General features: G+C 39.1%; 1 protein-coding gene across 1 annotated transcript in view; it reads right to left on the minus strand.

The window, feature by feature from the left end:
- Nucleotides 1–24,821, minus strand: part of slc17a9b (solute carrier family 17 member 9b) — a 38,822-nt gene extending 14,001 nt beyond the window's left edge. Inside the window, exons 1-7 of the mRNA XM_063041363.1 lie at nucleotides 24,326–24,821; nucleotides 18,055–18,252; nucleotides 16,302–16,441; nucleotides 11,379–11,478; nucleotides 7,432–7,562; nucleotides 7,210–7,306; nucleotides 430–526 (exon numbers count right to left, since the gene is read on the minus strand). Coding sequence (XP_062897433.1) covers nucleotides 430–526; nucleotides 7,210–7,306; nucleotides 7,432–7,562; nucleotides 11,379–11,478; nucleotides 16,302–16,441; nucleotides 18,055–18,252; nucleotides 24,326–24,447 — 885 coding nt within the window. The 5' untranslated portion in view covers nucleotides 24,448–24,821. The remainder of the gene's footprint in view (nucleotides 1–429; nucleotides 527–7,209; nucleotides 7,307–7,431; nucleotides 7,563–11,378; nucleotides 11,479–16,301; nucleotides 16,442–18,054; nucleotides 18,253–24,325) is intronic.
- Nucleotides 24,822–25,114: the final 293 nt, after the last annotated feature.

Genomic DNA, 25,114 nt, shown 5'->3' on the forward strand with positions numbered 1-25,114 from the left:
CTTCGGTTAAATTTGAAGAAACTTGGAGGCCATTTATTCAATATTTTCACATGATGCAAGTTGACCCTTTGTAGTAATTTTTTGTTCATGTATAGAGGAACCGAGTTAATGACAAATAATAATTTTAACTGATGTAATATGACAGCCCAAGCTTTATTTCTCTTTTTTAGTTTACTTGTTTTTTTTTTAAGTTTTAGGGGGTTTCTTTTTCCTCTCTTTATAAAATATCTTTTTCATGGTCGGTTGCTATGAGATTGGGAGGTTAAACTACATTTGTTACTTGGAATCTATGCTTGTACATGTTAACTGTTATTATTGTAATCCCAATCTCTATGTATCATTACTATTATTGTTATGTTTATTAATCTTGAAACTTAATAAAAAGATGGAAAAAGAAAAAAAAAGATTCACAGAGTAGAGGCAACATACCTTAGATTCAGGAAATAAATCATGGAAGAAGGTTGGCATCCATGACAAAAGGCAGAAAAAAGTCCCGCCCAAGCAAACATGAGCTACAATGACAGCCCTGTAGAAGAAGAAAACAAATATCAAAAGGATTACATGTTGTAGACCAATTAGTATAAATAAAAAGATAGGAGCAATGAAGAAGCCAAGAATGTTTAGATAACCGATACTGTGTAGGAAAAGCCTTATTAAAAATAATATTAAGGAATCTTTGCAGACAATCTGGTTACAACAGGGCATTCCGAGTTAGTTGTGGTGAGGAAAGAATAATTTTCCTAGCAGGGCAGTGGAAAGATAACGTCAAAGACTTTTGCTTTCAATTGTTGATACCTTTTCTAATTGCATTAGGATGATTGAAGTCATGACTGAAGTCACAAAGATTTGACAAAGTAGATTGATTTTTTTTATTATAAATAGAGAACTCCAAGTCATAAGCATAATGTAAACAAGTGCTCTCAGGAATTGGGTAAAACACCTCCAATTCAACATTCTAGATTTGTGAAAGGGGCAACCAGTTGCTTTGTTGATGAATGTTGAAGATGGATAAATAGCTTTGAGAAAAATTGGAAGATTATAAAATAGACATCTGATATTACAACGTTACCTGGCTAACTATCTGTGAAGATTAACTAGCCAGGGAATGAAAAATTTAGAAGTTACAATGGATAGATACAGGTCCTCTCCACGTCATGACAGGATTCCACTCACGTAAACTGTTCGTAACCCAAACAATTCAAAAGTTGAGAGTGTAATACAGGTAGACAATAAGGTGCAAGATCATAATAGGGTCAATTGTGAGCTTGGGGGTCTATTTTATCATAATAGAGAATAGCCAACATTTTTATATCAGTGGGATGGAAGTTGTTTTTGAGCCTGATGCTTTCAGGGTTTTGCATCTGTTATCCAATGGAAAAGGGAAGAAGAGAGAATATCCATGGTGGGTGAGGTCTTATGCTGGCTACTCTACCTGGGCAGCAAGAAATGTAGAAAAAGTACACGGAGGGGAGACTGCTTTCTGTGATGTGTCTACAACTCACAGCAGTTTCTTATGTTCATGGGTGCAGCTTGCCTCAGTGAACCATGGTGAATCCAGATACAATACTTTTCGATGGTGCATTCATAAAATATTGGTGAGGGTCAGCAGAGACATGCAAAATTCCTTCAGCCTCCTGAGGAAGCAGAGGTGCTGGTGAGCTTTATTGGTCATGACATCTACTCAGTTGGATCCAGAAATGCTTTGGTGATATTCATTCCTAAAAACTTGAAGCTCCCAACCCACTGGACCCCAGCACCAATGATGTAATAAGGAGCAAGTGCATCACCCCCCCCCCACCCGCTTCCCAAAGTCAATAACCATCTCTTTTGTATTGCTGACATTAAGGGAAAGGTTGTTGTCATGACACCTTGTCACTGAGCTCTCTATATCCTTCCTGTACTCTGGCCCATCATTATTTGGCCTAAGGTCCATAACAGTGATCATCTGCAAACTTACAGATGGAGTTACAGAAGAATCTAGCCACGCAGTTGTGAGTGTACAGAGAGTGTTGTAGGGTGCCGAGGATCCAGCCTCAAGGAGCACCAGTGTTGAGAACAACTATGGCAAAGGGATTGCTGCCTATCTTTACTAATTGTGAACTGTTGGTCAGCACTGTGGAATTTAATAAAATTAGGGGAGCTCATGTATATTGTGGGTGTTTGTAACCCAGGGTTAGCTGTATTTCCACAGAGGCTTTTGTGAGGAAAATATTAGGATATAGTGGATTACCCTGTGACATACAGTACTGTGCAAAATTCTTAGGTTTTATATATTTAAGGTACCTAGGACTTTTGCACAGTACTCTATATTGGTTAAATTAGGCTAGGTTTAAATCACGGGTTGCTGGAGTAGAACAGCTCAGAAGGCCAGAAGGGCCTATTTCATGCTGTATCTCTAAGTACAAAATAAAATAAGAATTAAGTTACCACTGTTAATAAAACTTTTCATATAGGAGTTTCAATCTAAAGCTATCTTTCAGACTCATTGTTGCTTAGTAATGAATCAGAATCAGGTTTATTATCACTGGCATATGTCATGAAAATCACTTTGCAGCAGTGGTACAGTGCAATACATGACAGTAAAAATACTATAAATAACAAAAAGTACTGTATATGTTTTAAAAAGATAAATGAGTAGTGCAAAAAGAGAGGGGAAAATAGTGAATTGGTGTTTGTGGATTTATTGTTCATTCAGAAATCTGATGCTGGAGGGAAAGAATCTGTTCCTGAAATGTTGAGTGGGTGTCTTCAGTCTCCAGTACCTTCTCCTTGACAGTAGCAATGAGAAGAGTGTCCTTGATGCTGGGGAGATTAGTGCCCATGATGGAGCTGGCTGAGTTTACAACTTTCTGTGGCTTTTTCCAACCCTGTGCATTGGCACTTCCGTATCAGATGGTGATGCAGCCAGTTAGAATGCTTTCCATGGTCAATCTGTAGAAATTTGTGAGTATCTTTCATGACATACCAAGTTTCCTTAAGCTCCTAATGAAATATCGCCACTGTCAATCCTTCTTTGTAATTGCATCAATATATTGGGCCCAGGATAGATCTTCAGAGATATCTTCAGCCAGGACCTTGAAACTTCTCACCCTTTCCACTGCTGATCCCTCGACGAGGACTGGTGTGTGTTCCCTCGACTTCCCCTTCCTGAAGTCCACAATCAACTCCTTGGCCTTACTGATGTTGCGTGTAGGGTTGCTGATCTAACTCACTCCTATACACCTCATTGTCACCATCTGAAATTCTGCCAACAGTAGTTGTATTGTCGGCAAACTTATAGGTGGTATTTGAGCTGTGCCTAGCCACACAGTCATGGGTGTAGAGAGAGAAGAGCAGTGGGTTCAGCACACATCATTGAGGTGCGCAAGTGTTGATTGTCAATGAGGAGGGGATGTTATTTCCATTCTGAACAGACTGTGGTTTCCCAGTGAGGATGTCAAGGACCCAGTTGTAGATGGAGATACAGAGACCCAGGTTTTGTTGATTAGAACAGAGGATATGATTGTGTTGAACGCTGAGTCGTAATCAATAAACAGGAGTAGATGTGATTGTCACCGGGTGACAGTCATTGAAGCAGCACACACTGCTCTTCCTGGGCACTCGTATGATTATCACCCTTTTGAATCAGGTGGTAACCTCTAACGGCAACAGTGAGAGATTGAAGATGTCCTTAAACATTTCTGCCAATTGGTTGGCACAGGTTTTCAGAGCCCTACCAGGTACACCATCAGGACCTGACACTTTGTAAGGGTTCACCTTCTTGAAAGATGTTCTGACGTTGGCTTCCAAGAACAGAGCCAACAGGTGCTGCAGGTATTCTCACAGGTGTAGTTTTATTCTCCCTTTAAAAGCATGCATAAAAAGCATTGAGCTCCTCTGGGAGTAAATCACCACAGCGATTCATAATATTAGGTTTTACTTTGTAGGAAGTAGTGGCCTGCAAACCCTACCAGAGATGACCTATATCCAATTCTGTCTCTAACCTCAATTACAATTGTTTTTTTGCTCTTAAGATGGCCTTCCATAGGTCATACCTGGACTCCTTGTATAGTTCTGGATCACCAGTCCTGAATCCCACAGATCTAGCCCTCAACTGACTACGAATCTCCCAGTTCTTCCATGGCTTTTAGCTTGGGTATGTCCAGTATGTTCTCAAAGACACACACTCATCCACACAGGTCTCGATGAAGTTGGTGACAACTGTGGCTTATTCATTCAGATCTGAGATGAATTCCTGAATATTGCCCAGTCCATTGACTCAAAGCAGTCTTCTAAGCACCCATCTGCCTCCTTTGACCATACCTTTGTGGTCCTCACCACTGGTGCTGCGGTCTTTAGTCTCTGCCTATAGGCTGGAAGTAGACGTACAGCCACGTGATCACACTTTCCAAGTGTGAGCATGGGATGGCAGGCTAAGCATCTTTGATGATGGTATGACAGTAGTCAAGCAGGTTAGCTCCGCTGGTTCCACAGGTGATATGCTGGAGGTAGTTGTATTGGCCATGAAGGAATTAAAATATGGAAGGAAACATCAAACTCAAATGGACAAGGACAGTGGACATAGACAAACCAGATGTCTTTTTTCTTGCCAAGTGCTTGAAGGAATGAAGGCTGCCATTTTATGAAGCTGCTCTGTAACATCCATTTTGTTTGAAGAACAGATTCTTGCTCTGAGATAAATTAATCAGAGCAGTTGAGCGTGGACAAAGGAGTTTCTGCTATTGATCTGCTAAAGCTGGGATCGCTCTCAGATAAACTGCTTATTGTGTACAATGGCAGGTTTGCAGAAGTAATCTCATTATCTTGGCCTAGGGTCTAGGTGATCATGTTTGACTGGTTTGAACCAGAGTCAAACGGAACAAAAGAAGTCACCTAAAGCACAAAGTTGTGTCGCCCTTGGACTACATCCAATGCGAATCTGACACAGATTTGTCAGATGACCTAGAGCGAACAAGATTGAAGCACAACATTTGAACCAATAAGGAAGACTTTAAGAATGAAGGGCTTCAAATGCAAATGACAAGAACCCCAGAAACAAACTATTGGAATGAAGACAATCACAAACAAGACAAAATCAGCTGCCGCTGGAAATCCAAGCAACACACACAAAATGCTGGAGGAACTCAGCAGGCCAGGCCCCATCTATGGTAAAGAGTAGAGTTGACATTTCGGGCCAAAACCCTTCAGCAGCAATCATAATTAATAAACATTTATTTTCCTTTTTGAGGAAATATTTTTACATGCAATAGGCCCATGATATAGAAGGAAGGCCAGAGAAGTAGAAAACACTCTCCTAGCTATATCTGTGTAATAAGGGTTTTAGCTCGAAATGTCGACTGTACTCTTGTCCATAGATGCTGCCTGGCCTGTTGAGTTCCTCCAACATTCTCTGTGTGTTTTTGCAAGGAAGAACAGAGACTAGCCACACCAGTTACTGGGAGAAGAAACGATCAATAGTCTGGCTAATGGGAGATCTTTATTTCAGTATTATTGTTTGGAGAAGTGGTCTGAGTGAGTATTGGTACAGAGGAAACAGTAGCATTCACGTTTTAAGTTGTTGGCCTGCAGTCAACACAGTTACATTGTTGTTTGTGCAGAGACAATAAAGAGTGAGCTTTGATGAATTAAGAGTTGCGTAGTGAGTTGCCTAACCTAAACCTGTTTATGAACAGTCAACAGCTGTTCAGACTTGTTCAAGTGGCCTGGTTGAAATCTCCCACAATGATAGGGAAGGCATCAGGATGCTCTTTTTCATGCCTCCTCCAGTGCCTGCCTGATGTTGGCCCAAGGTGAAGCATACACTGCAAACAGAATGATGGTGGAAAACTCCCCTGGCAGATAAAAAAAGGATAATATTTGACTGCTAGATGTTCCAGATCAGGTGATCAGGACTGAGACAGAACTGCCATGTCTGTGCACCACAAAGAGTTCATCATAAAGCATAGTCCACTTCCTCTGCTTTTAAAAGACACAGCTGACCTGTCTTTATGGTGAATGGTGAAGTCATCAGGCTGCAGTGCTACACTAGAAATGGCACCAAAGAGCCATGTTTCCATGAAGCAAAGTACACAGCAGTCCTTGATGTCCTTCTTGGTACGACAATCTTGCTCTGAGGCCTTCAGTTTTATTTTCCTGACACTGTACCAGCAGCATAGTTAGGAGTGGAGGTCTAAAGCCTCTGCATTTTAATCATATCTGTAGCCTAGAGTGCTTCCCTTTTTTAAAGGGGAACTGCACTTGCAAACTAAGCCTGCTAACCAGGGTCCACTGACTTTGCGTATCAAGATTTTTTTGAACACCTTGAAGTGATGCTTCTTACTTAAATACCCACTACTGCGACTGGGTTTCAGCTGTAGTAGTCCTAAAGGGGAATATGTGATGATTCCCATCAGAGCTGCACACAAAGCTTTACCACTTATTGGTGCCATCCTTAGAAAGCAATGGTTAGATTTAATATTTTTCTAATTATTCTCTTGATATGAATTAGTCCAAATTAGCACTATTTCTAGCTTCTCGACACATCTCAAGATCGTTTACCTGAAATGCTAACTTTGTTTATCTCTCTATAGTTACTGCCTTACTGACTGGTAATTTCCTTCATTTTCTAATTTTATTTCCGAATTCTGTCATTTGCTTTGCTCTCTGCCAGAAAGGAGTTGATTAATAAAACACTTGTGATATATGGCAAAGATTATCAATATGCATTAAGTAATTTTCCTTTTTATAAACAACAGTTACTTTTCATGTCTAAAAATGTCTCAAGACAAGTCTTTACACAGTTTAAAACCAATTAAAGCATTTCCCCTGACAACAGAGCAACCAATGTTACTAAACTAACTATTCCTAAATCAATTCCAAAACTATAAAACCTACTAAGAAAAGAAAGTCATATTTTATAAAATATATTTTAGGCACTTCCAGCTCTTGTTGCACAGGTCGTATATGTGGCAAATTTGGGTTCAACCCCCATTCCAAGGGAAGGCCATATAATCCAGGTTGATACTTCAGTGAGGAAGTGAGGGAGAGTTCTTTTGCAGAGGGTGAACAATGACTTTTGATATCATCCAATCTTTTAAGTGGACATAAAAGAATCCAAGACACTACTTAAAGAAGAGCAGGGGAGAACTTCTGATGTTCTCAAGTAATTAAAGGAGCAACATAAAATTCTCTCTTTCTTAAACCTCTATAAAGAATTCTGCAGCTACTTACCAGACAGGAGCGCTTCTAAGCAATTTTGTCCATGGCACTTTATTGTTCTTTGAATTCACTAGTCTGTTGCCCAAACTTTCCAAAGATATTATCTGGTCTACATGACATAAATTGTTGTTATATTATCTGATCTAAATGAAATAAATATAATTGCATAAAGGAGTAGTAAATCTCACTGAGGAGAAAAATTGAAAATGGTGATCATAATTAATGTATATTTACCTTCCCCTTTAAGGAAATATTTCCACATGCAGTAGGCCCATAATATGGAAGGAAGGCCAGAGAAGTAAAAAACAGTCTCCCAGCTATATCTGTGTAATAATATGGATCCTGCAGCTCCGATTAATAATGTTCTATAGAAATAAAAATGTTTGAGTTCATTACATTACATCGTCAATCAATCACATAATACAAAAAAGATCACATCTGCTGTCAGAACACTGCACCCTATTCAATAGATCATGCAATATAACAGCTAAGTAATGCTTTGTAAATAATTATCAATCATAGATTTTTTTTCCCCACTTGAGCAATATATTTCCTACAATTTTGTTGACACAAATGGCACATTTCACTCTGTCACAAACAAGAGAAAATCTGTAAATGCTGGAAATCCGAGCAACAGGCACAAAATGCTGGAGGAACTCAGCAGGCCAGGCAGCATCTATGGAAAAAAGATACAGTCAACGTTTTGGGCCGAAACCCTTCAGGAGGACTGGTGGTTTCACTAAGTGTTTTGATGTACACGTGATAAATGAATAAATCTGAATCTGAAGCCGAATCAGTTGAAAATATGGTTTCCTTGCAGCTCACTCTCTGGATATCCATCCCATAGGATGATGATGGTTCCTTTCAGTCAGTTAGTGGGACCCCACTCCCCAGAAAGGACAGCATGTGTGTGAATGGATTTTAGGTGAGTTGGGGGTTGTACAGGTCCAGACCCACCCTCTCGACATCCCCTCCCTCTCGACATCCCCTCCCAGATCCAGTGGCATGGTGGGTTCCAAGATGGCTGGGGGAAGTTCTGTTGCAGTGAATGGCCAGACCAAGCTTCGCACATATGTCCAAAGATAAGTTAGCGCGTTTTTACTCGCATATTAATCCTTTCTGTGATAGATGTTCGGGGCAGATAGCCTCTTTAACTCATATGTTTTGGTCTTGCCCTACTTTGGAAACTTTTTGGAGAGATATTTTCAATATTATTTCTAAGGTATTAAATATAGATATCTCTCCTCACCCTATTACTGCTATCTTTGGACTACCTAAAATTTCTAGTAATCTTTCCCCTTCAGCCCGTAGAATGATTGCATTTCTTACTTTAATGGCGAAAAGATGTATTTTACAACATTGGAAAGAGCTTAATGCTCCAACTACCTTTTTTTGGTTTTCTCAGACGATTTTATGTTTGAATTTGGAGAAAATTAGAAGTAACCTTTATGATTCTTCATTTAAATTTGAACAGATTTGGGGACCTTTTATTCGATATTTTCATTTAATGTAATATTTACCCTTCTTGTTTTTTTTCACTGTTTTTAATGGAGGTCGGGATTGAGGACGTGATTTTAAGTTTAACTCTGTTTGGTTTCAAGTTAGCCCATTGCTTTGCTTTGCTTTTAGTTAGCTGCACGGTGGGTTTTTTTTTGGGGTTTTTTTTTTCTTTTTTTTCCATTGATATATATAAAATTTAGTATACTATTATGTTATCTTGGTTTCTTATGCTTAAATTACATTGTTTGTAGTATTTTCTTTTTGGTATTGTTATCTTTTGGAATTTTATTATACTTTAACATTGTATTAATGTTTATATGGCTTACCTTTTTTGTATACTTACTCAATAAAAAGATTTAAAAAAGGCCAGACCAAGCTTCGATGCAAGGGATACCCTTTCCGCACTTCACGGCACGTGTTTGCTAGACGGCTGTTGACCCTACGAGAAGGTTCATCCGCCCTTTGACAGGTCTTGTTTTTTTGTCCTGCAGGGTGTCTAGCCACCCTCCTCACCAGGCAAGCCTGGTGGGAGAGCCGGCTTACTCGCCGACCACCTGACCATGCGACAGGTAGCACTGGGTTGCATGGTACCAGTAGCACTCAGACGAGTGACCTGACCAAATTGCAGCTCACTATTAACCTGAAAATAACTATGGCTTATATTTGTGTAGTGCCTTTTGAGTGGTAAGACATTGCAGAAGCATGAATGAGTGAAATTTTTCATTGAGCTAAAGGAGAAATTCAGACCAATGAAATAAAAAGACGTAAGAAGATTAAGAATAATATTTTAACTTAATTGGTAGCATCTAAGGACCTTAAAAGAAGAAAAGATTAAGAAATCTGGAGCTAACAGCACTTAATATTTAAAGACCCATGGTGCGATGAAGAGAATAGGGTATGATCAAGTGACTGTGAATGCATAGAAGCCTTCAGAGTTTAAGGAGGTTAGAAAATTATGCAGTAAGAGAGAGAAAGTAAAAAGCAATAAATTGATTTAACAATCTTAAAATTTGGCCTGGGGCAGTGAATGCATATGTGAAACTTGGAATGAGTTAAAAGACAGTTGTTGGCTGAGTTTTTTTTTAATAGGAATGTGAGAGGTCATTTAGGAGAGCACAGGAATAATCAAATCTACATTTGATGAAGTATCTGTGTCGATTTCTCGAACTTCTGGTAATGCCCCCCCCCATCCTCTCCTTCACCAGTCTCCATCCCCCTTTCCCTCTCTCACCTTATCTCCTTTCCTGCCCATCACCTCCCTCTGGTGCTCCTCCCCCCTTTTCTTTCTTCCATGGCCTTCCATCCTCACCTATCAGACTCCCCCTTCTCCAGCCCTGCATCTCTTTCATCAATCAACTTCCCAGCTATTTATTTCATCCCTCCCCCTCCCAGTTTCACCTATCACCTTGTGTTTTTCTCTCTCCCTTTCTACCTTTTAAATATACTCCCACCTTTGTTCCCCCAGACCTGACAAAGGCTTTCAGCCCGAAACGACGACTGTATTTTTTTCCATAGGTGCTTCCTGGCCTGCTGAGTTCCTCCAGCATTCTGTGTGCGTTGCTTGGATTTCCAGCATCTGCAGATTCTCTCTTGTTTGTGTCACTCAGATACCTCCTTATATCTTTACTCCACCTCTGCACTGAATGGCTTCAGTGAGTGATCCATGCAAGTAGTTATTCTGAATGAATTCTACCAAAATAGAACCTTCAAATACATGTTCATTTAGTAAATAGCTTTATTCCAAAGTAAGGAGAAAGCAAAGAAAACATCTACAACTCCAGATAAAGGCATATGTATAAAAATAAACAGAATCTGACAGGAATCCATTATTGAATGTGTAGCTTGATTGCTTACCCAAGGATTTCCATCCAATGAGTTAAACTTTAGCCCAGTATTAATCCAGTGCCAGATATAACATTAATGATATAACTTTACTACAGTAACATTTCCTCCTTTATCATACTAAATGCTGCATACCATTTACTTCTCCGACTGTACCCATTCTTACTGCATGTCCAGAGCTCTTAAGTACATGTAGGTCATGTGTTATGATGTGCCATACAAAAGCCAAGCAATTTGAAAAATTTTAGCTAGCAGAAACACTCTGAACTATATTCAATACAAATCAAGTGTAATCTTCCTGGGCCATATCTTAAAAATAAATAGGTTTAATACAAATGTAACATAACAATTAAGGATGCAAACTCAAGTTTGTCGATTAAAAGTTGTAGAAATTAAGACCAAACTGCCTCAACACCACCAGTTAAGGGAACAGTAGCGGGAATTTGCCTGTTGTTACTTTATTCATTATATTGGTAGATCTATTAAGGAACCATATTTATCTCCATTTACAAAAAAGTCATTAAGAGAAATCACCAAACAAAATTTTCAGTTCAATAGACAATTGGGAATGCACAATAAAAGTAGCTCATCCACCTTTATTGTTCATTACCAATTGCAATGTCAAGATTCCTCAAATGAAACAAAAATGCAACAATACTTTCACAAATATTAGTCACAGTAATTTCAAGCCTGCAAATGTTTAAAACACGTGTCTGCTAAGTTTATGCCTTGTATTCTCAGTTGCTGGTAAAACACATAGTATTTTCAACGATTAGTATGACAAGGTATTTTTATCTTGGTCCCAACTTCTTGCAATTTGCCTTTAAGTTACAACTTACCCAACTTGAGCACCTGTGCAGACAGTACTGGAGGTAAATGCTCGATCACATTCTCGCACTTTACTGGAGAATAAACTTGTTAGGGATGGATAAAACACACCTAGAATCCACACAGAAAAAGAGAGAGGTTATCGTCTATTGTCATTTCATTTACCTGAAGGCAATTACCACTTTGAAGGTGTTAAAATTGTTCTCAGCTTTAAAAGTATTTCAAATTTTATTTAAAGTTTTGTGGTCTAAAATATCAAATAGTGGTACTTTGACAAGAGGATATTGTGAAACACTACACCCATGAAGAATACTGTGGCTGTCATGTAAAATGAGTTATTTCTGTGATCTGAGATTTGTCAGTTCTGTGGCAAACCATAATCTTGTTAATATCCACAAGCAAAATACACACCATGCCATAATTTATTTGTCCTTTTAAACATTCCGTAACTCTGCCCTTTTTCCACTGGGAAAAAAAAATTATTTTAATAATGTGCATATAGAAAGTGATTAAATGCCCCATTAGGTGATAATTCACATTAGTTCTCTTTTGCAGCTATGGCTGGATTCTGAAGTATGGGAGGGGCCTGCCATCAAGATTTTAAAATGGAGAATAAAAAATAGAACCAAAACAAGGAGGACATTAGTACGATACTAACCACAGCTTTGCAAAATACTGACAAATGCAGATTTTTTTAATACTAGAAAATGAATAAATGCTAGATGCAAAAGCAGTTCTCCATTTACTCAGTAGAAGTATGCATCTTGCATTATGTTACTGGACCTTAGGATAATGTAATTTAAAAGTAAGTTTATATTCTGTTCAAAATGAACAGAATATAAACTTATCAAAACCTATCAACTCTACCTTTAATTAGACCATAATAGATTTAAACTATGAAACCTAATTATTTGTTGGTGCATTTTCAGAACAGTTACTATCTTGTTTTCAGCTGATTATCATATTAGATAGTCTGTTTATAGGTAATAATAAAAGCTCCCGCATGTGGTATTTTAAAAAGCAGCCTTTACTTCACACAGTCACTGATATTTTCAAGCTTTTCGATAAGGCAATCTGCAACTAATAGAATCCCTGCAAAGGACACTATCCTTAGTTGTGAAATATGGTTGCAGTAGCAAATTACTGTGAATACTGAAAATATTAAGTAAGGACTGTGAATATTGGAAATATGAAGAGGGTTAGGCAGCTGTTGAGAAAGAAATAAGTAATCATCAAAAATAGAGAGGAGGAGATCCCATTGTAAGTTGTAAAGTGCTGACAATATCTTCCAAGTTCACCGGAGGGAGGATATTTTCCCTGACTGAGGAATTAGACGGTAAGGACTTAAAGTTGGGGAGTGCAGGATAGGACATTTAGTACTGAGATGAGAAAGCAATTCTTCACTCAAAAGTGTGGCAAATTTATGGAATTCTCTACCTCAGATGGCTGTGTAGACTCAGTCCATTCAAACTAATGTTGAAGCATTTCTAACTAGAATCAGAGGTTATGGCAATAAGACAGCAAAATGGTACAGGGTTTGAAGATAAGTCAGTATATTGATGAAAGGCAAGACACACAGGGCTAGAGGTATACTTCTACCTTTGTTTCTATATGAGAAAACAAGAAATAGAGTTAACGTTTCATAGTCTGTAACATCAGAACCAGAAAAAAAAGGTAAATTTTAAAATGCAAATAAAGGCAAAAAGAAAGAACAAAAGCAAAGTCTGTGAAAGACTTAAAGCTAGCGGAGATTAAATGATACACAATGATAATACATGGTGTTGTTAGCGAATACAAGGTTTGTTGTATAATATGTAAATACAGAATATTTATTCAAATTTATAGAGATATGTGGAGTGTGCTGGAATTTTGCACTTAGAATGCCAATTGTCAGGAACTGTTGAATTCATGTTGACTAGAAGGTTGTGATGTGCCTAGATGGAAGATAAGGGTCTGATCCTCAAGCTTCACTAGAACGGCATGTGTGGCTGAGGACAGAGAGGTCAGAGTGGAAGTTAGGTGAATGATTCAAGTTATAAGCAAATAGAAGGCATGGAGTCATGCTTGCAGAATGAACTGTGTAATGAAAAGCTGAAGCTGAAAGGTCAAACAAGCTAAGTTAGCCAAAGATCGGTTGAAGATAAATGAAGTAGTTAATTAACTGGAAGCATGCACAATGAATCAACATTCCACAAATCACGATCAAGTCCCGACCTGTGGAAAAAATAATATTGGCTTAATACTGTTGTGATAAGATAATGGACAGAAAGACAGGAAACACAAGAACAGCATTTCAGCGAACAAGCAAAATGAGTAAGTGACCCTAATGGGGACACAAATGAACTTGATACTTCTGAGAGATAAATGCTGTCAGTTTGCCTTACCTGATATGGCATGAGAAGAATATGAATGGGACTTTCCAAGTGGATCTGGCAATATTGTATCTAGTTTTAATTTAATACTCTCGGATAAGTGTGCCTTTGCCACAGGCTTTGAATAAACCTGACTGCACTTCAGAAAAGTGCTGTCACACAGAATCAATTTGAAACCAGAAACAACTTCTAGGATCCTCTAGCAACTAGTAAACACTTCCCCTGTCCAGTAAGACCCTTCACTATATCTAACCAGGTTAATCATCAATCCTTATCAGAATCTACTCTTCTACTATCTTTGACAACATTTCCATTAAGACATTTTTTCCACGCAATCATATTGTCAATTTCATTCATTCTTACCATATATCTTCAGAGACTGTTACAAGAGAATTGTTTAACACTGAAGTAACTATGACACTCACATAACAAATAAAATTAAATGAGAAAAATCCTTACCAACATCAGTCTTTTATTTATTTATATTTTTTGAACACATTAAATGTTGAATGTTTAGGAGAGCTGAATTCAAATTGAAGGATCCATCACGAGCAAAACACCAACAGTGCCTTGGTAAAAGACAAGCTCAGGCTTGTTGTTAAGAAGTTTCGTACTGCATGTGATAGTTACCTGGAGTAGGGCTTTGATGGGCTACTGAAGGAAAAGATCTGCAACTGTTCAACAAAAAAGAGGCAGCATAGAGTTGCGACTGAATTGTTAGGATTTCTACAAATCCCATTTCAACCATTTCTTCATCTCAAATTACTGACTTCAATTCCCATGTTTTGTTGCTAAAATTCTATAAATTACTTGATAGACAATATGACTTCATTAATCCTGCCTGATTTTTGGAAGGTATTTAATTATTGTGCACTATATATTTAACAGTTCCTGATCCTGGGAGCTGTTTGTGTAGAACCTACCTGTGGATTTCAGTTTCCACCCATACCCCACAGACATGCCGGTCGGTAAGATAACTGGCTGCTGTAAATTATTCCTTGTGTAGACAGCTGGCAGAAGCATCAAGAGTGCTGACGGCATGGCAATGTGAGAAAGTGTTTCTGTGAAGGAAGTGGGGGAATGGGATTGATGGGTTTGACAATGGGATTGTCAAGTAAACTAAATGGCCTCCTTCTATGTAGCAAGGAATTATGGAAACATTTTTTCTCTCTCTTCTGGTATTCTATACTGTGAAAGCAGCTTTCTTTGCTTATTCTTAATGTTCCTTTGTGTTTATCCCATACCTCGGGAAGTTTGGATGTTTAAAACTTGTTTTACATTTCTATCTATACTTCCTACTCAGACTTTGCCATCAGTCTAGTTCATACATTTCATCCAAACATTGCAGCACCTTCCTCTGACCTACTAGTGTCAGATCCCAAGAATTGGACTGCCACATCTACACTTACCAATATTGTTTTGAAAGCTTTCTTTGAAGATCTTTTTTACATGAATGGGTACAAAACAAAATATCTTAAGAGTGCTAAAAAAACAGTAACTAAGACTTTTTTGTGATGAAAAACAGTAACTACGACTTCTAATTTATGGTTACATTGCATGTCCATAGGTGAGTACATTAAGGTTGAAGTTTCAGGAAGAGAAACTCAGCAGTAGTCTGTTTCAATATGCTTTAAATAATATTACCAGATCTAGTGATCATTGCAAATAGCACTCCCTGCTCACCTTCAGGAACCTGCATAGAAAAGGTTAAGACAAGAGGCTGATTTGCCACTTTCCAAATTGATCTACAATTAGGCACCACTCACTCCACATCTACAGGACTCAAGAAAAAGTTCCATCAACCTGGCTGAAGAATTCTGAGAGAGAGCAAACCAGGAAATAAAAATAACAGAGGTATTATTTAACCAGCAAAAGAAAGACTGAACACACAGGTGTGGCTGATAAGATAAAATATTAGAAACTATTAGAAACTATGGAACAGTTAATCACAAAATGGAAGGAATAATTAAGTTGTCAGGTCCCATAGCAATAATTCTGGGTTACTTTAATATTAAAAGCTCAAGTTCACATCATTCCACAACTGAGCACTTTCAATGTTTATTTAGAGTGAGAACAGTTTGCAAAACCCTAGACCATACCTATATAAAGTCTAATGTTGTTTAGAGAGGAAGCACGCCAACAGGCCCTTCCAGACCAATAAGCCCATGCCACACAATTACACTCTTGTAAGCAATTAACTTTCTAACCTGTGCATCCTTGGAATGTGGGAGAAAACGGGAGTGCCTGAAGGAAACCCGCACGGTCAGGGTGGGAGCATACGAACTCTTTACAGAAAGCAGAGGAAATTGAATCCCCGCCGCTGGCACTCTAATAGCATCACACTAACCCCTATGCTAATGTGCAATCGCCTGGCAGCCAGCCTAATGTTTGGATGAACACAGAGTCATGAAACCAACTCATAAAACTCAAATGTATAGAAGACAGAAGTTGCTGGGGTAGTTTTACAGGGAAGTGTCAACAATCGTCTGCTGCTGCTACCACAAGCTCTGTGACAACAAAAAGAAAGACAACTTCCCCCTTTCCACCACTGTTGAAACTCACCCTGTAACAAGCCCATAAGGAATCTGGATGCTGTCAAAAGAACAATCGGTGCAGAGCTCCTGTACACGAGAAGTGGAGTCAACAAGATTACTGATCCCCAGGCACAAGTTGAAAGCATAAGAATTTTGTCTCCACCCAATCTGTTTTTAAAAAATGGATAGGTCTAAGTAGAAATTCACATTATATATGTTTAAATATCAGTGTTCACTGAAAAAGCAAGTTGCATTCTTATTGGTCATCTTTATTACTTATGCAATACATTATAAAAGGGGATATAATTATATGTAACATAAAAGTAACTTTAACTTTTACAGTAACAATAGTAGGTATATGGTTCAAGTTCTTTCTCATAAAAAATGCACTATGAAAATGAGAAAGTTGTTAATCGGCCAATTCTGCAATCAGCTGATTTAAGTGAATGCAATGAATTTTTGTTTAATTTTATTCTGTGATGTGGTAGATTGTATAGGATTTGTGGAAACTAAATACGCAGTAGGTTTATGTTCAAAGACATCATTCTGCTCAGTGCCTCTACTCTTATAATTATAAGAGCTTGTATACCTCCAGTGTAGAGCATCATTAGCATTACAACTAAAAATGAGCTGGCATTTATGAAATTGATGTGTGTGTGTGTGTGTGTGTGTGTGTGTGTGTGTGTGTGTGTGTGTGTTTTATCCTCCAAGAGGGGCCACAACCTTGTTGTAGGGTATGGAGGCTTGTGTGCCTCAATGTCCAAGAGAACCATGTTGGCTAGAGTCAGGGCCCTGTGCCTTAACTTTTGGTGGGGTCACCCATGCCAAGCAGATCCATGGGTAGAGGCCAGACTAACATCCACTGGTCCTCCAGGTTCAGTTGTTCAGCTCAGGGCCTACAACCCTGAGTGGTCAAAAAATAGTTTCAGAAACAGCAATAAAGAATCCTTCTATTTCTGTGTGTGACAGTATGGACAGACAGAGAGGGAGGACTTTCATTGCTGACCTAAACACGAGTAGTGTAAAGGGAAATAAATATATTTATATATTATGAAGAAAAGCAATAAAATCGTATTAAATAGGCACTGAATACATCTTAGAAAGTTATAAAACACATAATTAAAACAAAATACTTTTCTAATATGTACATTGATTATTTAATTAAGCTTCCCATTCATTCCTTCTCCACCAAATCCCAGCAGATGACATATCTACTGCTCATATACATGTAATACCATTTTTATAAATATCCCTGGATTTCTTCTATTAATAAATATAAAGGAATTGCATTAAAATTCAAAATGAAATGTAAAGAATCAATAAACATATGTGCAAAACGTGTCTATGAACTTAGTGAAAAATAGATTGACTATTAAAAACTAGTACCAACAGATGGCCAGACCAGAAAAGAATATCTTATTCTTCATATGTTTGAATTCTAAAACTTTTCACTACATGTAGAACAAGAGGTTCAAGCCTCTATGTAGTTGTTGTCAACTACATTTAGAAATTAAAGTTTTGTAATTAATGACCCATAGTATGTACATCTTTGTCTCATTCTCTAAAACCAAGCATGCAGGGATCCAAGGCACAATGAAATGCTATGCTCAGATCTTACTTGACTGTGTTCAACCCATTTTTTTTTCCTTCCGCAGTTTAATTGCTTGTGGCTCTACAGTTCCAATGAAGAGTAACACCTGCTCAAACAAGGTTCAACAAAAGCTTAAGCAAGAGATGGTGGTAAATATTCGAATATATGCTACTTAAAATTTCCATCTCACCTGTCACTAATGTAGCCACCTAATATTTGTGTCAGACAGTAGCCCCAAAAGAAACTTCCAAGTACAATTCCAGACTGTTTCTTGTCCCAGTCGAATTGTTCGGCCATGGCAGATACACAGATGGGCAGTGTTACTCTGGCACAGTAGAGGAGGCATGTGCCACAGAACAAAAAGGGAATCCATGATCTGGCATCTAACCTGTAGGAATTAAGAAAGACCATGTGATTTCTCTGTGGCGGAGGCCCCGCAAAATGCAACGAGCGCAATTGTGCAAGCTACGTCAATTGTGTTGCAAAGAACACAAGCATGAACAGTTAACTTGTGAGAAATTAAGTGGATTTACTCTGAAAATAGAACTGACGTTGTTTATGCTATAGTGTGCAGTGACAAATACAGGAGCATCTCAAGGGAAAAAGCTTCCAGTCTGTGCTCATAACAGTCACACTGCTTTCATTTTCCCTGCTCCCACTTTAACTTCCACAGGGCGGTGTTCAATTCAATGTCATCTTTTTATTTCAAATTCCTTCAAGCGATCTGCTCTTTGCAGCCTGAGCCATATTTAATGGGCCATCCCTCACTGCCCTTGAGAAGATGATTGTGAGCTGCCCTCATGAAATACTGCAGTCCTTGAGATGTGGACAAACCCACAATGCTGTTAAGGAGAGAGTGCCAGGATCTTGACCTGCTGACAGTGGTACACTTGACTGATAAAGTTACAGCTGTGGATGTTGTCTGCATAGATTTTAGTAAGGTGTTTGACAAGAATGTGGCAAATTTATCAAGAAGATTAAGATGCATTCAAGCCAGTGTGACTTAGCTGTTTCGATTTATAATTAAAACAGAGGGCAGTGTGGGATTTATTCTTGCTGAAGTTGTTCTTCAGGGATCTGTACTGGAACCTCTGCTTTTCTGATATATATAACTGACCTAGATGAACATAGGGATGGGAGGGTTGGTAAGTTTGCAAGCAATACAAAGATTGGGGGTGGGGTGGATGACGTAGAAGATTGTAAAGCAAACAGCAACAGAATATAGAACAGTTTCAAATATGGTTTGAGTAATGGCAGATGAAGCTTAATCTGACCAAATGTGAATTGTTGCACTTTGGGGAATCAAATGTAAATGCACAATATACTGTTAAAGGCAAGATCCTTACCAGGACTGATGTACAGTGGAATCTAGGGGTCCAACTCCATAGCTCTCTGAAAGTGACTGCAGGGGTTGATAGCGTGGTAAAGATGATTGCTTTTATTAGTTGAAGCACTGAGTTCTAGTATTAGGTAGTTGGAGGGGTACAATAGAATGCACTGAGGATATAGTCCAAGTTTTTCTATACTGAAACACCATCAATGTGGTCAGTGTGAACAGCAGCAGAAGTGAAGCACCTCATAAAGGGGTGATTAAAGTCTAAAATTTATGAATGAGTAAAGGCCACACACACTGAAGATTCTCAGTAACACAAACAATGAGAGAAAAAAGGACTTTACTGAAACACTAATGGGATGCTTCTTACAGAATGCCTATAACGGTGTTTTTTATTTTTAAGAAACTCAGTAAGTGGTATTCAGGAAGGGCAGGAAAAGCAGGTTACCCTTGTCAAACCCCATATCAGAAACATGTGTGATATTTGATATTGCTTTTAAGTTTGACAAGCAAGTTAATGCAGTAGTAAAAGCCAGTTTTTTCCAGCTTCATACTATCGCCAAAATCAAGTTGTTTCTCTCTTTCAAAGATCTCGAGAAAGTCATCCACACCCTTATATCCTCCTGCTTGGACTACTGCAACTCCCTGTATACTGAGATTAGTCAGAAGTCCCTGTCCCGCCTGCAACTGGTCCAGAACACCACAGCCAGGCTCCTGACAGGTGCCCAGAAGAGGGACCATATTACTTCTCTCCTGGCCTCTCTCCACTGGCTTCCAGTACAGTTTAGAATTGATTTTAAGGTTCTCCTGTTTGCTTATAAAGCCCTAAATGGGCTGGCCCCCTCCTATATCGCAGACCTTCTAACCCCTTAATCTACTTCCAGGTCCCTCAAGTCGGCTGACTTGGGGCTCCTGGCTGCCCCGCAATCTAAATTTAAGTTCAGGGGTGACCATGCCTTTGCTGTTGTAGCCCCTAGACTGTGGAACAGCATTCCCCTCCCTTTCAGATCTGCCCCCCCTCCCTTGACTCTTTTAAGTCCAGGCTCAAAACTTACCTTTATTCACTAGCATTTGAATCTTCCTGATGTGGCTGATTTTTGGCTTGTGCCTAGGCTGATGTGTTGTTTATTTTGTGCCTATAAGCTGTGTGCCTTGTTGTTTATATCTGTGTTTCTTGTATTTGTGATTTTAGCTACCTGTTACGGTTTGTACAGCACTTTGGTCAACATGGGTTGTTTTAAAATGTGTTTTATAAATAAATTTGACTTCACTTGACTTGACAAATGAGTGTACCAGGAAGGAAATGTGATTTACACCATTTTTCATTTCATGAAAATATGACTGATGGGCACAGTGGGCCAAAGCACTAGTTTCTGTGGCTGTGTATCTCAAAGTTCAATGTAAACTTATTATCAAAGTACATACTGTATATGTCACCATATACAAACCTGATATTCATTTGCAAGTGGACATACTTGGTTAATCCAGGAAGCATAACAGAAAGGATGAAAGCCTGTACCCAACAGAGCGGACAAAAACCAATGTACAAATACGAACATGAGAAAAAATAATAAATAAATAAATAAGCAAGCAAGCAATAAATATTAAGAACATGAGATGAAGACTCCTTGAAAGTGACTCCAGAGGTTATGAGAACATTTCAATGCTGGGGCAAGAAGCTGAGTAAAGTTACGTTCCTGAACCTGGTGGTGAGAGTCCTGAGGTGCCTGTACCTACTTCCTGATGCCAGCACTGAGAAGAGAGCATGAGCTGGGTGGTGGGTGTCCCTGATGATGGATGCGGCTTTCCTGTGAGCCTGCTCCATTTAGATCTGTTCAATGGTGGGGAAGGCTTTACCCAAGGTGGACTGGGCCATTTTCCTTTCAATGGCATTGGTGGTTCTCTAAAATATGAACTCAGAAAATAGTTTAGAAGATCTATTTCGAAGTTAAGATTTGGAGATGTCGCTTTGTGTAAAGTAGTAGAGACTCATTACCTTCGCATGATCACAAGTTCTGTTTTAGAATTGTTGGTGAAAGTAGGTTTTGATAAGTGAGCTTCTGAAACAGTTTCATTCTGATCCCAATTCACACTGAGAATCCAAGTTCAGAGCTTTAGACCATAAGGCTATAAGACATAGAAGTCGAATGAGGCCATTCGGCCTATCGAGTCTACTCCACCATTCCATCATGGCTGATCTAATATCCCTCTCAACCCCATTCTCCTGCCTTCTCCTAGTAATCCTTGACACCCTGACTAATCAAGAATATATCAGACTCTACTAAATATACCCAATGACCTGGCCTCCAAAACCATCTGTTTCCACAGATTCACTACCCTCCTGCTAAATAAGTTCTTCCTCATCTCTGTTCTAAATCCCTCAATTCTGAGTCTGTGCCCTCCGGTCCTAGACTCCTCCATTACAGGGAACATCCCATGCACATCCACTCTATCTAGGCCTTTCAATATTCGATAGGTTTCAATTAGATCACCCCTTATTCTTCTAAACTCCAGCAAGTACAGGTCCAGAGCCATCCAATGCTCTTCATACATTAACCCTTTCATTCCCAGAATCATTCTCGTGAACTTCCTCTAGACCCTCCTTCAATGCTAGTACATCTTTTCTTTGATAAGAGCTCAAAACTGCTCATACTACTCAAAGTGTAGTCTGACCAAAGCTTTATAAAGCCTCTGCATTATATCCTTGCTCTTATATTCTAGTCCTCTCAAAATTAATGTTAACATTGCAGCTGCCTTCCTTACCATTGACTCAACCCGCACAAATCCTGCAGAAAGACTCCCTTGTGCAAGATTCCCTTTGCATCTCCAATTTCTGAATTTGCTCCCTTTTAGAAAAGCCTACACCTTTATTCCTTCTACCAAAGTGCATGATCATACAAATCCCTACACTATATTCCATCTTAAACAACAGGAATTCTGCAGATGCTGGAAATTCAAGCAACACACATAAAAGTTGCTGGTGAACGCAGCAGGCCAAGCAGCATCTATAGGAAGAGGCGCAGTCGACGTTTCAGGCCGAGACCCTTCGTCAGGACTAACTGAAGGGGTCTCGGCCTGAAACGTCAACTGCGCCTCTTCCTATAGATGCTGCTTGGCCTGCTGCGTTCACCAGCAACTTTTATGTGTGTTACTATATTCCATCTGCCACTTCTTTCCTCATTCTCACAATCTGTCTATGTCCTTCTGCAGACTTCCTGCTTCCTCAATAATACCTGCTCTTCCACCTATCTTTGTATCATCCCTAAACTTGGTCACAAAGCCAGCATTTCCATCATCCAAATCATTGACATATAACATGAAAAGAAGCAGTCCTAACACCAATGGAACACCACTAGTCACTGGCAGTCAACCAGAAAAGGCTCCCTTTATTCGCACTCTCTGCCTCCTGCCAGTCAACCAATGCCCTATCCATGCTAGTATGTCTCCATGGGGTCTTAGCTTGTGAAAGAGCTTCATGTGTGGCACCTTGTCAAAAGCCTTCTGAAAATCCAAGTAAACAACTGTTATTTCCTAGAAGAATTCCAACAGATTTGTCAGGCAAGATTTCCCATTAAGAAAACTATGCTGCCGTTGGCCTACTTTATCATGTGCCTCCAAGTACCAGGAAACCTTAGCCTTAACAATGGACTCCAACATCTCCCAAACCACTTAAGTCAAGCTATCAGGCTTATAATTTTCTCTCTTCTGCCTCCCTCCCTTCTTAAAGAGTCCTCTCTTTCCCACAATACTCCCTAGTATTTGCTATCTATATCTGGTCCTCTAGATTTTAAGGAAATAACTATTTATTATCATCATGGCTTGGTTACATTTTAAAAAGATAACTTTTTTATCAAAAATTCTAAAATGTCATTTCAACTACTTAAAAAGGTAACTATTGTCAGATGCTAAAATTCGTCATCCATGTCTGAACAAACAGTTCAATTTAGTTGTTAAAGAAATTGAGTAAAATATTGACATTCTAGTAAGTTGAGTCATGAAAAGTAATTTCTGTCATGACAGAGTTTAAACCCCACTTTATGGATTAAAAATGGAACAAACTTTGTCTTATGAGGATAGGTTGAGCAGGCTAGCGCTTTTCTCTTTGGAGCAAAGGATGATAAGGTGACATGGTGGAGGTGTACAAAAAGATAGAATGGATAGCTAAAGACCTTTTCCCAGGGCATAAATTGCAAATATAATAGGCATAATCTAAAGGTGATTGGAAGAAAGCATGGCGGGGGGGGGGGGGGATGTCAGGGTTTTTTTTATACAGAGAGTTTGGGTGTGTGGAATGCCCAGCCAGGAGTGGTGGTAGAGGCAGATATATTTAAGAAACTTGCACATGGATGATTGAAAAATGGCAAGCTATGTAGGAGGGAAGGGTTAGATTGATCGTAGAGAGGGTTAAAAGTTGTCACAATATTGTGGGCTGAAGGGTCAGTACTGTGCTGTACTGTTCTATGTAAATGGCAAAGCCAAGATTCAGAAAAAAATAAACAAACAAGAAAATTGTTAACCTAGATTTGACATGTTTCCCATTTGAGTCAAAACAGAACCTGCATTAAAGAAACAGCTTTTTCAGGTCAATACATCCACACCACAAACATGGCTCTTCACAAGTATCTCCCACTCCACTGTATCTATTCCTTTCTCCTTTATGCAGCTCAAACATATTCACTTCCAACAGCTCCCTAGTCTAGTGCGTTCCACACTCTTACCACTCTTAACTAAGACTTTCTCCCGAACTTGGCATTTAATTTAATGGTATCTGATTCATTTTTATGACCTGAATATCAGTCCACATCTGACCAGAACACTTTCTTAATTCTTAAGATCTCTATCAAGTCACTCCTCAAGACTCTTTTTGCCACAGTCTCAACAGCTCAGCTTCTCCTGATGGGTATATAGTATATTCTCGGTTCAGGTACAAACCTCGCCAACCTTTCATTTTACATTTCACAACCCTATAATCCTTCGCATTGTACGGGGATCAGACTTCAGGCAATGGCGTTTTCTTGTGACTTTTAACTCATTGGCCAATCAGCAAAATAGCCATTACCTGCTACTTACCGATAACTTTCTGAATAAATAAACATTTAGTTTTCAGCTACGTAAGTACCTTACTTACTTTGACCAATACGTCCCATTGGAGTGAATCCTGTTGGCTGGTAACTCAATTTGAGAGTTCCCTGGATGCTTGGAGCCCATGCTGGCAGTCTTCTCCCGATTAACATACACAGCAAAAGCCATCAATTAAACTTTTCAAACAAAACCATCACAGATTTTGTTCCGTAGGAAGCTAACTATTGAACATCGGCCACGAAGTCGCTTTCGCTTGAGTGATTTTTTTCATTGAAATTCAGTTCAACTTAGATTAAATATTTCGTGTCCCATCTGAAAACAAACATGCCTGTTCTTCCTCCGATCCGGATCTGTTTGTCATACGTGTCATTTTACACAGAAATCTATTTCAGGACTTCCGGGTACACCTATTTCAGTTTCACGATTTCCGGGTAGTTATTTCTTGCGGGCAGGAAATCAGAGAGAAGGCGAATGCGGAAGAGATCCTCATTTTCAGGCGCAGTTTCGGGGCACCAAATCGTTGCTCACAGTTGCTCTGTCTTATTCAACGTATTCAGGCATCAGCAGAATCCAAGCCCTAGCTGGTGCAATTTCCTTATTTATTTATTCCAATAGGCGACGCCACAGTGTTTTTCATGAGTTAATAAGTAACTCAATCACGAGTGTATCAAATATTGCATCTATACAGACCGTAGAATTTTCGGCATCGCTCACTGTGCGGTGGCGTCCATACAGCTACATACAAAGGACAAAGCTGTTTTCTTCTCTTCCTGCTGCACCGGGAAGTTTCTGTCACATGCAGATAATGCAGTGTCCAGCAAATCCATGAAAATGT

The sequence above is a fragment of the Mobula hypostoma genome, chromosome 2 (genome assembly GCF_963921235.1).
Source record: "Mobula hypostoma chromosome 2, sMobHyp1.1, whole genome shotgun sequence".
NCBI classification, from domain to species: Eukaryota; Metazoa; Chordata; class Chondrichthyes; order Myliobatiformes; family Myliobatidae; genus Mobula; species Mobula hypostoma.